Consider the following 13,928-nt stretch of genomic DNA (forward strand, 5'->3'; position numbering starts at 1 on the left):
TAAAGTGTAAATGACTAATTACAAGCCATTTGGCAAGCATTAATGTGTGCTGCTGTCCACATCAACACTTCCTAGGCTGAATACAGTATGGCGTACATTAGAGTAGGTCTGCAGTCAGGCAACACAAGTAAGCTCTGAAATTGACCCAGGGATGTGACAGACATTTTAAAATGTATTTTATTCACAAATCCTAGAAGTTAACGTTCCTAATCCTAAAATTCAGCAATATTCATGAGTCCAAAAGATCTCTGACATTCAAACATTTATCTAAATGGGAGTGTTCTTTGCGTAAATCTGTACAAAGAACACATAGTGAGAGTCACTAATTTGTTTTTACAGACAGGCATGTCACTTGGGTAGTGTGTATATTAATTGTGTTCAACTGGCAAGTTTCTTTTACAGTTGACATTGTTTATAGTCTATGCGATATAGCAAGTTTGTCAATGCACACAGGCCAGAAACCTAGCTCATGTACAGTCATCCCTCTGTATCTATGGATTCTTCATTCATGGATTCAACCATCCATGGCTTGAAAACATTTATTTAAAAAAAATCCCAAAAAGCAAACTTTGATTTGGCTATTTTATACAAGGAGCACCATTTTACTACCCCATTGGGACTTGAGCATCCATGGATTTTGGTATCCATGGGGGGTTCTGGAACCAGTGGATGCCAAGGACCCAGTGTACTCACACATATCCTGATGAGGCCTGTAACTTTTCTCAGGGTAGTGGTTCCCACTGACTTTGGGGTCTAGATTTAATATTGTGGTCCTCCCATCCCTCTTGTTGCCAGGCCACTTTCACATATTTCAGACTCCTCTTCCCTGGGCACTGGAAACACCAGTAGAAGCTGAAGAACTTTGGGTTCATAGCTCCTGAGAGAGTGTGCCACACTGGGAGGCAGCCTCGGCTCTCAAATTACAAGCACTATAGTTCCCAGTTCTGTTTCTACCTAGAGGTGACCCTACCTGTCCAACTGCTCACTGTTCAGAATGTCACTTCACAATAGGGACGGGCCACTCACAGCCTATGGACTACATATATCTCCAAGGATGTTTCTGTACCACCCTTGCCCCCACCACCCATGCTATTGTTATAACCAGATTTGGTTTTAGATGAGCCTTTGAACCTTTTGACATCATCTTGGAAATATACTTTTGGTCAATGGAAATGGTATGTATATTTTTCAATAGCTGTTGATAATAGGGTGACAGAGTTGTGTGGGAGGACCTGGGAACTCCTAGAGCAGTGATGGTGAACCTTTTAGAAACCGAGTGCCCAAACTGCAACTCAAAACCCACTTATTTGTCACGAAGTGCCAAGTCCCTCTGACGTTCCAGTAACATACTCTGGCAAACTCTGTGCTGGGGTGACGGCACATGTGCCCACAGAGAGGGCTCTGAGTGCCACCTCTGGCAAACGTGCCATAGGTTCGCCACCACTGTCCTAGAGAGGTATTCTCCCAGGTAAAAAAATATGTTTTTTTAATTTGTGATTTTGCCACTTTCACAGGTGCCCTGCGCCCCTAACCCCAGCAAATGTGGAGGGCCCATTGTCCTGAACAAAGAAGCCACAAAACATTGCTTCTTCAGTGGTAGGAGATAAACCTAATCCAAGGAGTCTGCTAAACTCTGGTTTAGGAGATTATCACACACAGGAGGCAAGCATCCTTCTCCTGTTGTTAAATCATCTCATTCACATGATTGGGGGGAAGATGATCACACCCCTGCACAATTATCCCATTCTTTTCCCGTCTTAAACAGTAATGGACCTGCCATTTGGTATTAACAAGAGTTTCCGTTAATACCAAATGACAGGACCATTACTGTTTACCAACATGAGGAAAATGGGATAAGCACATGGGTGTGTGATAATCCTCCCCCCGATCATGCGAATGAGACGGTTTAATGATGGGAGAAGGATGCTTGCCTCCCATATGATAATCTCCTCAGTGTTCAAGGGTTCTAAATTGTATGGGTGTCTTACATGGATAGATGTGTTGGAGGTCAAAGTGGGGGATCAACTCTATCCATGTAAAAATCCCACACAATTAAAAACCCTTGAACACTAAGATGGAATTTAACAGACTCCATGGATTAGATGTATCTCCTACTTCTGAAGATTGCTGGCAGCAGAGGAGGCAGGGTTTGCATGCTCATCCTCACATAGTTCTAAATACATGATGGATAGGAATGGCCAAGTAGGGCATACTTACACCTAGCAATTCCTTAGATGTTAGATTTAAGCATTTTCACCTACTGCTTGCCAAATAACTGAGTCAGCAATACCCCACAAATACTTGATGAACTTCCAGCATGTCTTTTAAGTGTTTTGCTGGATCAAGGCCCAAATCCTTTAATGATTGGGATAGAGATATACTTTGCAACTTGCCTGGAAGGCTTAACTTCCTGAGCTGGGATGAAGCAAAACTATAAGAGAATTGTAAGGCTTGGGGGTAGCAGACTCTCATGATGTAATAATTTAATTTTTAAATTTGTCTTAATTAAGATGCTTAAGGGAAAAAGGGTATCTGAAGGTTGTGATTTTGGCATGCCCATGTTCCTCCGGTGGGAGGGCGCGGAGAGTGAATAGACAACAATTTAAGTGATATTGGAGACAGAATTAAGTTAATATGCCAGGAGTAAAATCTCACTAGTACTTTAGCTGCAACAGGATTTTAAATTTTAGTACTATCTGGGCTGGAATGTTTTGTTATTTGTGTTTGTTGGTTTTATTAATTTTGGCTGTTTTCTTGCAGCATGAGTTTTTACTGTATCACAGTGGTTCTCAACCTTCCTAATGCCGTGACCCTTTAATACAATTCCTCATGTTGTGGTGACCCCCAACCATTAAATTATTCCTAAAACCAGTGGAAATATATGGTTTCCTATGGTTTTAGGCGACCCCTGTGAAAGGGTCATTTGCCCTCCAAAGGGGTCATGACCCACAGGTTGAGAATTGCTGCTGTATCAGATACTGTCATGTAACCCATTTGAGATGTTCCGTTGTCCTTTAAGCAGTACATTTCACCATGCAAGGCAAGTGAAGGTGCATACCCAAATCCAGCCAAGTTATTTTTGGAACATGAGACAGAAAATCCTATAAATGCCTCTCCCTATAGTTAGTAATAAAAACAGAATAATAACAAATTAAAGCCCAATTTGCTACTCTTTCACACATCCAGAATCTACCGCCTGGGATGGTTGCCTCGCCATGACTAACAGTAGGGTCAACCCTACCTTCAAGGGAACCCAGAAAGCTTACAGACAGACACACAGACAGATAGACAGGTCTAGAGATAGGTTTGATAGGGTGGGGCTACACTTGTACCCCAGTCCTTTGTGGTTCAATTTGTTTTAGGAATTTTATACTTGGTGTCAGACTTATGCTAGAAACAGTCTGTTGTGTTCATCCATCTCAAGACTGGCAGTGATTCCTAAACTTTGGTCTTCCAGATGTTTTTAACTTCAACTCCCAGAATTCCTGGCTGTTGGCCAAGATGGCTGGGGCTTCTGGGAGTTGAAATCCAATACAGTTAGACGACCAAAACTTGGGAACCATTGCATAAGGTTAGAGCTGCTGCTTGCTTACTTGATGGCTGGCTGATCCATGAGGAAAGTAACCATGCAGTTGCTTCGCTATCTCTAGAAAAGGGCAGCTTGATTTGGAAGCTTTCTGAAGAATGATTGTGGGATTTGGACCATTTTTCTACTTTTAAGGGCTTTAGGAATAACATTAAAATAAAAATAATAAATAATAATAAAATAATTAAAATAATTAATTAAAAGTCCCATGTAACATGATGGTGGGGGAGAAACCACAAGGGAATGATTAATGGGTTAGGTGTTTAACATAATTTTTCAAGCTCTGAGTATAATATGAATTCGACAAGTGTCTGGTGCTTAATTTCCATAGTTAATCTGTTGACTCACACCTGCATACTGATCATTCACCTTGTGAGTGAACCATCATATTATTTTCAGGAAATGTCAGGAATAAATTCTTCCAGAACACGGCCACATAGCCCGAAAAACCCACCAAAAACTATGGATGCCGGCTCTGAAAGCCTCCAACTTCACAGTGGAAGAAGATAGTTTGGTCAGCCTCCAAACAGCCAAACCTGAAATAAGAGTGATGTGATGTTAGTTCTGGGTTGTCAGTGGTGTGCTGACAAAACAGGGTTGGAAATTCATTCTGGTCCTGGCACAGCTGTCCCATTAAAATGTACCTCTGAAGAGAAGAAAGCACTGGAAAAATAATGTGGACAAGACATGAGCTTCATCCAGTACACAAAACAATATTCTGCGGTCAATATTCTCCCCCCCCCCCCCGGCCCCCAAGTGTATGTCTCAGGTTGCAATAGGAAGATCATGAGGGTTTAGAAAAAACAAAACAAAGGAGGTCATGCAGTTGAAGTCTACTGATTCCTCCTCCAGTATGACTGAGAAACAGAAACCATAGTGTAGCTCCATTAATTTCTTCAGAACACAATGATTAGTCTATAAGTTTTTGGCAAAACTTAAAGCAGAGCTCTGCTTTTAATTCTTGACACGAAGGTCAGACTCAGAACAGACAGAGGGAGAATTTAGCTCCTCCACTTTCACATATGTGAATGAATGGCTACTTTTTACTTCTTGGGGAAAAATAAAGCACTTAACTTAATCACAGTGTTGTGAGATGTTGACAAACATTTCACATCATCCTGGTGGTGGGTTAATGCAGAATTGCTTAACAGTCTACTGTGATCTCTGCAGGATAGAGATTTTTTTCTGCTGCTGTACACACCCCAATCTTTGTACAGTGGACCCTTGTTATATGCTGGGGTTTGGTTCCAAGATCCCCCGTGGATAACAAAATCCATGTATGCTCAAGTCCCATTAAATACAATGGCATAGCAAAATGGTGTCCCTTATATAAAATGAAAAAATCAGGGTTTGATACTTGAAATGTATACTTTTTTTGAACATTTTCAAACCATGGATGCGTGAATCTGTGTATTAAAAATTCGTGTATAAGAAGGGCCGACTGTTTTAATGGATACTTGATTATTTAAAAAAAATATTTTTATTCAGTTGGTCAGATTAGAGATGTAGCTGCATGAACATAATCACTTTGAGACAAAAGTCTTCTGTGTGTGAATGTGTGTGTTGTGTGCCTTCAAGTCCAACTTACGGCGACTCTAAGGTATTTTCTTGGCAAGTTTCTTCAGAGGGGTTTTTGCCAGTGTCATCCTCAGAGGATGAGAGAGTGTGACTTACCCAGGATCACTCAGTGGGTTTCTGTGGCTAAGCCCAAATGTTGAATCGGTTGTTTTTCCTGCTTGAAGGCTTCTTTGGTATTTCCACTAATAAAGCATCCATGCACTTGGAGTAATCTTGAGCCTGAATTATGTCATGCTTTCCTTGAGCTTTCCCCATCAACAAAGATAGTTTAAAATATATAACCTCAGCAGTATGTGCTGCATCCATGTTCAGCAGCTCTCATTCTGACACATTGCTGACCATATGACATCAGCCTGTGGGCAATTGTGTGTGTAAATATTCAGCACATAGGCAGGTCAGAAAAAGCATTTTTATTGCTGAGATGTTAGAATTCCTCTGGCTTTTCTGTACGGCAGGCAAAAATCCTCTCATTTGAACAATATACAGAAGAGCAAAAGTCAGGTTCTTCATGCAAACCACATTTTCTCATGCAGGACATCTCAGCAAGTACAGTCAGCTCTCCACTGGGGTTAGGGGCACATGACTTCCGTGAAAGTGAGAAAACTGCAAATGAAAAAAAAAAAAAATCACTTTTTTCTTTTTACTTAATAGAACACCTCTCTAGGAATCTCTAGATTCTCCAGTATACCTCTGTGGTCAATATCAGCTGGAAACTGACCATAGAATTACACTGAAGAATCTGAAAATGCATAGAGAAGTGTTTTCTCTAGGAATTTCTCCAGTGTGAATTTCTCCAGTGTGATGGTCAACTTCTAGCCTAACCACACTGGAGGACCTACAGATTCCTAGAGAGAACATATCAATTAAATCAATGAATAATCAAATCTGCAAAAGTCGAAGCCGTGAATGTGGAGGGCCAATAAGTACACATTGTCCATGTGTGGATGCTGTAATTATTTGGTTTAGTCACTAGATGGTACTGGATTTATTAACTGAGTAGAATCAAGAGTTTCTTACATTCTTTTCTTGTTGATCAGAGAGAGAATATAGTTTTTGTCTACCTACTTAATCGGAGAGTATTCTTTTTATTCAACGACAGTCCAGAAAACCAGTTCTATATGTAAAAAATGATAGCTGTCTTGTGTACCTTATTCTGCACAATTGTTTTTTCAATCATCACTTGTACATCTCTTTGTGCATACATAGGAATAATCTCCTGTCTTGTGTATATGGCACTATGGTTTGTGATTTCTACATGCAATTCACATGTATTTTAGCAGAACAGAACAATGCAACTTGTTCCTCAGCAACCTTGTGAATTGATCAGTACTTAAAAATGTGTCTGCTTTTGCAGTATCACATCTATCAACTAACTCTTTAGATAACTTTTACAGTAATTTGAAGTTAACATGGTTTTTTTCTTTGCAGAAATAAAAGCATCTTGAGACCTTGCAAAGGCACAGCAAGAAGATTATGAAGCGCATCTCCATTTCTAGTTGGTTGTCTCAGCTGGGTCTCCCAGAGTACTGTACTCTTTTTGATCATCAATATGATGGGGTAGAGGTAAGAAACCAGATCTTCAAGAGAAAAAACCATCAGCCCCAGCAAGGCCTTGTTGTTGTGTGCCTTCAAATCATTTCCAACAATATGGCAGCCCTAAGGTAGACCTTTCATGGGGTTTCCTTAGCATGTTTCTTCAGAGGGGATTTGCCATTGCCATCCTTTGAGACTGAGAGAATGTGACTTGCCCAAGGGCACCAAATAGGGTTCCACAGCCGAGCTGGGATTTGAACTTTGGTGGCTCTCAGGAGGGCCTATATGAGCACGGTTAAGTTGAATATGATCCCAGATATTCAAACATACGTAATCCCTTTGCTATTGTTTATGCCTTCTCTCTTCCACTGTAACACCCAAAGAGATTCCCACCCCACATTATACTGCAGTATTTTCACCTACTGTTGAATGTTTGAAGGGTGGGAGTGTAAATCCATTGAGATCTGTGTTTCATTTAGACGAGAGGATATTTTGTGGTTAAATATCTCATTCCATGCTGTTTCTCTACCTTGATTTTCCCCACTTGTAACTGAATGTTTAAAAAGCCAGCTCTGTAATCACATTTTATACACGAAAACCAGACTCATAGCTAAGCATGAGTTTAGCTGGCAAAACTGGCAAAAGTTACTAATGAGTAGGAACACTTTAGCTGTGAGAGGCTGCAGCAATTTGCTTTTATCTGGGATGACTGGGAAGGGCAAGATTCTGCCTCTTCTTTCCTCATTCCTCTTTTTGTATTTCAAACTGAGTTTGCAGCAACTGAAGTACGCCGAGGATAAAGGGGCAAAATGGAAGGAATAGAGAAAAACTGGGACATTTTACATGCTGCTAAAAAAGTGGGATGACAGAAAATTAATCAGGGTGGTCCCTGCTATATCAGGACAGTTGGAGGGCATCCATGTGTAAGAAACATGTTATCCTCTCAGCTAAGTATTTACTTACTCAATTATGTAGGGTTTGTTGGTTTGTTTGTTTTGTTCCCTCCCAATAAACTAGAAAAAGTAGCCAAAAATAAATGATTGATTCTCTATGTAGTTTGTTGAGAGATAACAAAAGAGAATAGAGAAGATGTCTGATGCCAGACTCTGGTTTCTTTAGCTACATGTTACAGTTGTTATTAGGCTATGGGGGGGGGGGTGTCCCCAAGGATTTCTGCCCCATAAAGATTATTTTATAATTTTTCAGAATGTGGGATTCTTCCAGGCTTACTGGTACTCCCTCTTGCATATGAATGGTATTGGTTTAATTAGAAAGGACTGATACCTCTGAAACAGAGGAAATTATATGAATTCATACATATAAACTGTATGTGCAACTTTCAGGAACACAGACATTAGCAGCAGATACAAACACTTTACCTTATAAACATGTTTGTTGGAGATGAAGGATTTTATCACATGAGGCTAAAGAAGCAAAATTTTAACAGGATAGAAGCATCTTTAGCTGATACCTATCACACGACGTTGTTTCTGTTCTGCTGCTGCTTTGCATTTCATTAGTTACTGTTGTGCACCTTTTCACTGATGGGCAAAACATGTCAATAAGCTCTCACTCTCCCTGCTATTCCATTACTGCCATCCTGTAATAGGTCCCTTTCACTGCAGTTCTACTTCCCAGGCAGTCACATGCTTTGAGTGGGTGTGATTCCGCTCCTCTATCCTCCTCCTCCCCCTTGCAGCAATCATAGTTGCCAACTCCTTTCTGAAGCCAGCTAATGTGTGCATATTCAGATAGTAGCTGGCTTTGGGAAATGATTGGCAGCCATGATTGCTTGAACCCTCCCCCAAAGTATGGGTCTGCTGTATGAATATGCACACAGCAGCCCCACACTTTGGGAGTGTAGAGTAACAGTGATCGTGGCTGCCTATACTTTCTAGAAGCTGGCTTGGGAGATTTGGGAGGTGGTTGGCAGCTGCAATTGCTCATTCTCTCCCTTCCTCCAAGAAGATGGCATGTGTCAGTGTAGAAAACAGATCACATGGCCATGGGTTGCCAAAGCACTATTGTGGTGAAATGTGTGATAAGAAATGATGCCAAATAAATATATTTCCATTCTTAAACCAGTGCAGTTGTGGCAAGACAGCAGACTGGTGTGATAAAGTCCTTACAACAGTGACATTACGTGCACAAATATTTTGTTGTTAATTATCTTCCAAGTTGACTTCGTGTTATGGTGACCATTTGAATGAGAGGCCTCCAAGATCCTTGGTCTTCAGCTGCCCTAATCAGGTCTTGCAAACTCTGGACTGTGGCTTCTTTGACTGAGTCTATTCACCTGTAGTGTGGTTTCCCTCTTTTCCTACTGCCTTCCACTCTACATTCTCATCTTCTCCAAGGAATCATGCCATCTCATGATGGGTACAAAGTATGACAGCTTCACTTCCATCATTTTCTTTGCAACATTATTTCATTTCAAATTAGGCAGTTAGTTTACGGATATTCTGCCCTGTGATGATGATGACAATAGTGGTGGTGATGCCTCGGTGTTTTGATTTGATGGAGCAAATCTTTTCTGGTTTTCTTTTTGCATTTGCTCACTATTTCTGCTTAAACCCTAAGGCCAGACAAGACCATTCAGGATAAAAAGATGAGCTCATCATTAAGTGGCCATTTGAAACTCTTCCCAGAACTGGAGTTTTAGGGTGGAGTGCAGCAGACCCATGAATTCAATGAAAGTTTCATTGTTTGCTTGTGAGATGTGGATTGCCCTATAAGGCTGGAAACAAGTATTCTGTGTAATTTCTTTGAAATACTCGCAGTATATGCTCAAATCTGTTGAAAGACAAAATAATCAGGGCTTTATTTCCCCCAACCTCTCCAATATTATAAGCTAAGGTTATGATACTAGAAGGAGCTGTATGCCTAGAACTCCACTGCCTGTAACAGCATGCACATCTTAGCTGCCAAAGTCTTAGGGGAAAAAAATCTGTTTCAGATGTAAGTTTAAAGTTGCAAGATTAAAGGCAGCCTGGTTCTGCATATGAGATACTATAAACTCTTGCCCCCCACCTCTGTCCCAGTAGGTTTACCTCAGGTAGTGAGCAATCCGGCAATCATAAATTTCATTACATTCCTAACTGTAGATCACAATCCTGTGCATGTTTATTTGGAGGTATTCCCACCCCCTCATATTCAATGGGACTTACTTCCTATGGAGTAAACCAGGAGGGAGACAGTGTGACTTCCTACATTAGGGAATCTTGTTGTGGGATAACATTTGGGAGAGAGTTGCGAAGTTCTTGTTTGACCCATGGCTCTGTGGAAGCTCCAAACCCCCAAATGGATGGTAGAATGGTCTAAAAGTGACTAGAAGTAAGTTCTGATCAACCAAAACATCATTTTCAGTCACTATTGAACACATCAGTGGTGCCCACTGAGAGTTGGTAAGAAGGAAAAAATGATCCTCCAGTCCTTAGCATGTGCCAGTGACCCAATCCCTGCTCTAGATAGTGCTAGACTGAATCTCCCAGCATCCCTCACTATTGCCTTGGGTGGCTACTGATGATGGGAGCTGCTACATGCGACCCTCCTGTGAACATTGTTACACCTATGTGCTGGGTCAAAACTGGAGAGAAGCCAGCACATATTGTGTATCTGTGGTGTAAAAGGTGCCATAAAATGCAGCCTGTTTTTTAAAGTCTAAGATAAAACATCCCTATTAAGATAAATTGTGCAGTTTACTGTTTGCCCTGTTACGTACCTTCTGTGAGCAAGTACAGACTTGGCTTTTGGCAGCAAAGCAGCTAAAATAGATATTTACTAAGTTGAAGGGGGAAATATATCCCCCGCCACTTCCAAGTTTTGTCTTGTTTTAATCAATGGGAGGCATATGTCATATCTCACCCAGCATTTAAATCAAATGCTTGACTCTAATGAAAACATCACTAATTTTTTATTGGAAATGAAATTTTGGGAGGCTGGGGTATGCTATGGAAATTTGTCAGCTTCCAACAGCCCTCTATTCTTGCCTAGGCTTATCTCTGCATATTACAGTGCTTCCTTGTACCCTTATTTTACAGTATTTGCTGTTGCTGGTCACTGTTGCAGAAAGGGATAGGTAAACATTTATCCTAAATGAGGCTTCCTGGTCAATGTGCCCTCCAGGTATGTGGTTATACAACTCTGTTGTCCCTGGTTTGTATCATGTTTGGGGATAATATAACTCAACCCATCTGGGAGGTGCCTAGTCAAGGAAGGCCATTTTAATTATGATGGGAAGAAGGGCAAAGAATTCCAAAATATTTTCAATGTTCAAGGTCTAGTTCTTGTGTTATTAAAAATAATTAGCAGCTGTGTAACTTTTTGTGATCTGAACAATTTGTATACAATAACTAGTCCTTTCTGTGTTTATGAGAAAAAAGAACAAGATGTCTGGTGCTGAATGCAGTAAATTTAATAAAATAGCAAGCCCATTTCAGCGACTGATGTGCCTTCTCCTTGAGCTGAGACTGCACTTACACACAGGCCATTCCTGCTATCTTGAACTCTCTTGAGTTTCTTAAAGTTGGAGATAGTTTAATTACTAAGTAACTAGTAATTAGACTAACTTCAGTGCCAGCTCAGGAAGCAGGAACATCTGTTTCCAAAATACATGAGCTGTTTTGGAGAATTAAATTTATTATACCCAGCACCTGGCATCTTGTCCTTCTTTTCACACATTCTTGCTGCTGTATTTTTCTGTTGTCGGTGTTGCCAGTTATGTTTACACAGATGCTTTGGGCTTATTAGTAGGTTTGCAATTTTAACAGATACCTTTATCTGGATTAGTCAGGTCTTAGCAGACAGTTCTCAGGTTAGTGGTAGTAGTACCACATAATGGCTGAGGACTGGCATCATCCGATGTAGCTATGATGATGGCTTGGTGGCCATAGCTACTTCCACTTATGCTTCCTGCCCCAAACTTACCTCTTAAGCCAGGCAGTGCCCAACCGAAGGGTTTCTGAGGCTCTGCAGATTGGGGCTCTGAGAGATAACAACTGACATGCTCTTCTCATTCTGGGACACATTGAGATGAGCAGCTGGAGAGACCCCCTGGGGTCTTGCCACAGCTGCTTATCTCAGTGTCCTCCACAACTAGGAGAATGCTACAGTCTTCATTTTCCACCCTCACCCTGTCTGTAGTGACTTGGAAACTCTTTGCTGCCTGGTTTAAAGAGAGGTTTTGGGGTTCATGTTCATTAATGGCCATAATCGTGAAGCGCAAAGGTTATGAAATCATAAGCCCCTCTTAAGATCTCGTAAATACTGTGTGTGTATATATATATGCGTGTGTTTGTTTGTAAATTAAATAAACAAATAAATATCCCAGAATTAGGACTCAAGGCAATTTACAAAGTAATCCCAAATTCTGGGATATTTATTTGTTTATTTAATTTATATCTTGCTTTTCTCTCAGCAAAGGCCCTAAAGTGGTCATAAATAATCTGAGGAAGAAGTAGGACTATGGGGAATAATGAATCCCTGCTCGAGCATAAAAACCCACTGGGTGACCTTGGGCAAGTCACACTCTCTTGACCTCAGATGATGGCAATGGTAAAACCCTTCTGAAGAAACTTGCCAAGAAAATTTAGGATTGACACAAATAAAAAATGACTTGGAGGCACACAACAACAAACAACAATGAATAAAATTAGCCATCCTGATTGCTATCTTCAAGACATCAAGGATGAGAAAGGGGTTAGAGAATGGGGAAGGCACATCCAGAGAATCTATAGGACAGATCGGACAAATTTACCTGAAGAAGATAACATTGGGGACCCAGCCACTACATTACAAGGAAAGTTTGCTCTCCCTCTCCCTCCCTCTCTCTCTCTTTCTCTCTTTCTCTCTCTTTCTCTGTGTTGGAGGCCTCTGCTAAGCAATGTCACTAGACTAGGACAGATGTTTGTGGTATATTCAGGAACTTACTCATGGCAGTCTAGTCAATTTGTCCCAATGAATGAAAGCTTTAAAATTAAATAGAAGTGGATCCCTAAGTTAAATGACAACTCATTTGTCAAGTCCACAAATTCTGGAGGACAACAGTGAGGTTTTGCAGACTGTGGCACAATTTCAAAACAGAAATTATTCTCAGGTGGTCTTTGCTATCTACTAACAGTAATTAAATGCTGTCTCCTGTATTTTATGGTCCTGGAAGTGAGATGGCAGTTCTTGTAAAAGATGCCACAATAGATCTCTTATATGAAGAGAGCTTCCCTCAAAGTAAATTCCAAGGAATACTCCTTTGAATGATACTCTGACAATGCACAGAAAAACAAAAGGAAGAAGGAAATAGATAATTGATCTGAACAAGTTTCTCATCATACTTTCAGATTATTGGAAAAGTGAGAAAGCAATACACTAAAACAGTACTTTTTGACATTAATTCTCAACAGTACATACTGTAGTAATTTTAGGTTTGTTAAATATTTTTAACTCAATGATCCTTACAATGCATTTTGTCCAATTCACTATGCTGGCTAGTTGCCATAATAAATGTAATGTAATGTAATATAACTCACTATCCAATTTTCGACATTACTGAAGTAGAGCAGAACCATTTTGTTACTATAGATAGTGTAGGAACTAATTTCCCACAATTAGATTTTGACTGCAATGCCCAGAATCCCCTTGGTGGATTCTGGAAGTCATAGTAAACAATCTTAGATTTTCCATGCTTTCCCATGCTCTGTCATTTGTCATACTACCCAAGGGGAAACAAGTTATTTGGCACCTGAGGAAGAATATCCCACAAACCCACCATTCATAACACACAGAATCAGTGGCCTAATTGTGTTCTGCCCTCAATAGTCCCTAGGATGGGACTGGCTCAGCAGTACATGAACTAATCCCTTCCTACATTTTAGGATCAAAACAGGTTCATACCCTGTCTCATAATTACTAAGAAAGCTGTGTGTTTCACTGAGGATGGATGCTGGTCTGGGTAACTGAATAGCAGAAAATCAACCTTTTCTTTCTTTCATCCCAGCAGTACTAATGACCATCCTGGATGTATCTAGAAGCTATCACTGCAGTTAATACAGGCTACTGGAAATGCTTTTCATCTTAACATTGTGACTAAATGTAGAATCCTTGGCTTACATATCAGCCCCCTCTCCCCTGACAACTGTGCTTTTTTTTTCGTGGGACCCTTCCTACTGTGAACTGCAACTGCTATCAGTCCTAGCCAGCATCATCAATAGTGAGGGATGCTGGTAGCTGTAGTTCATCA

General features: G+C 40.6%; 1 protein-coding gene across 2 annotated transcripts in view; it reads left to right on the forward strand.

Moving 5' to 3' along the window:
- The first annotated feature begins 6,622 nt into the window (after nucleotides 1-6,622).
- The window catches only part of BCAR3 (BCAR3 adaptor protein, NSP family member), a 143,212-nt gene continuing 135,906 nt past the window's right edge, over nucleotides 6,623-13,928 (forward strand). Inside the window, exon 1 of one of the 2 annotated variants that reach the window (XM_089515717.1) lies at nucleotides 6,623-6,727. In XM_089515717.1, coding sequence (XP_089371843.1) covers nucleotides 6,638-6,727 — 90 coding nt within the window. In that variant the 5' untranslated portion in view covers nucleotides 6,623-6,637. Of the gene's footprint in view, nucleotides 6,728-10,760; nucleotides 10,823-13,928 lie in introns of those variants that run through there. The other variant, XM_089515722.1, reaches the window with a different exon arrangement.

This window comes from Sceloporus occidentalis, unplaced genomic scaffold (genome assembly GCF_023333645.1).
Source record: "Sceloporus occidentalis isolate IW3139 unplaced genomic scaffold, rSceOcc1.0.p SCAF_3, whole genome shotgun sequence".
In the NCBI taxonomy this organism is placed as follows: domain Eukaryota; kingdom Metazoa; phylum Chordata; class Lepidosauria; order Squamata; family Phrynosomatidae; genus Sceloporus; species Sceloporus occidentalis.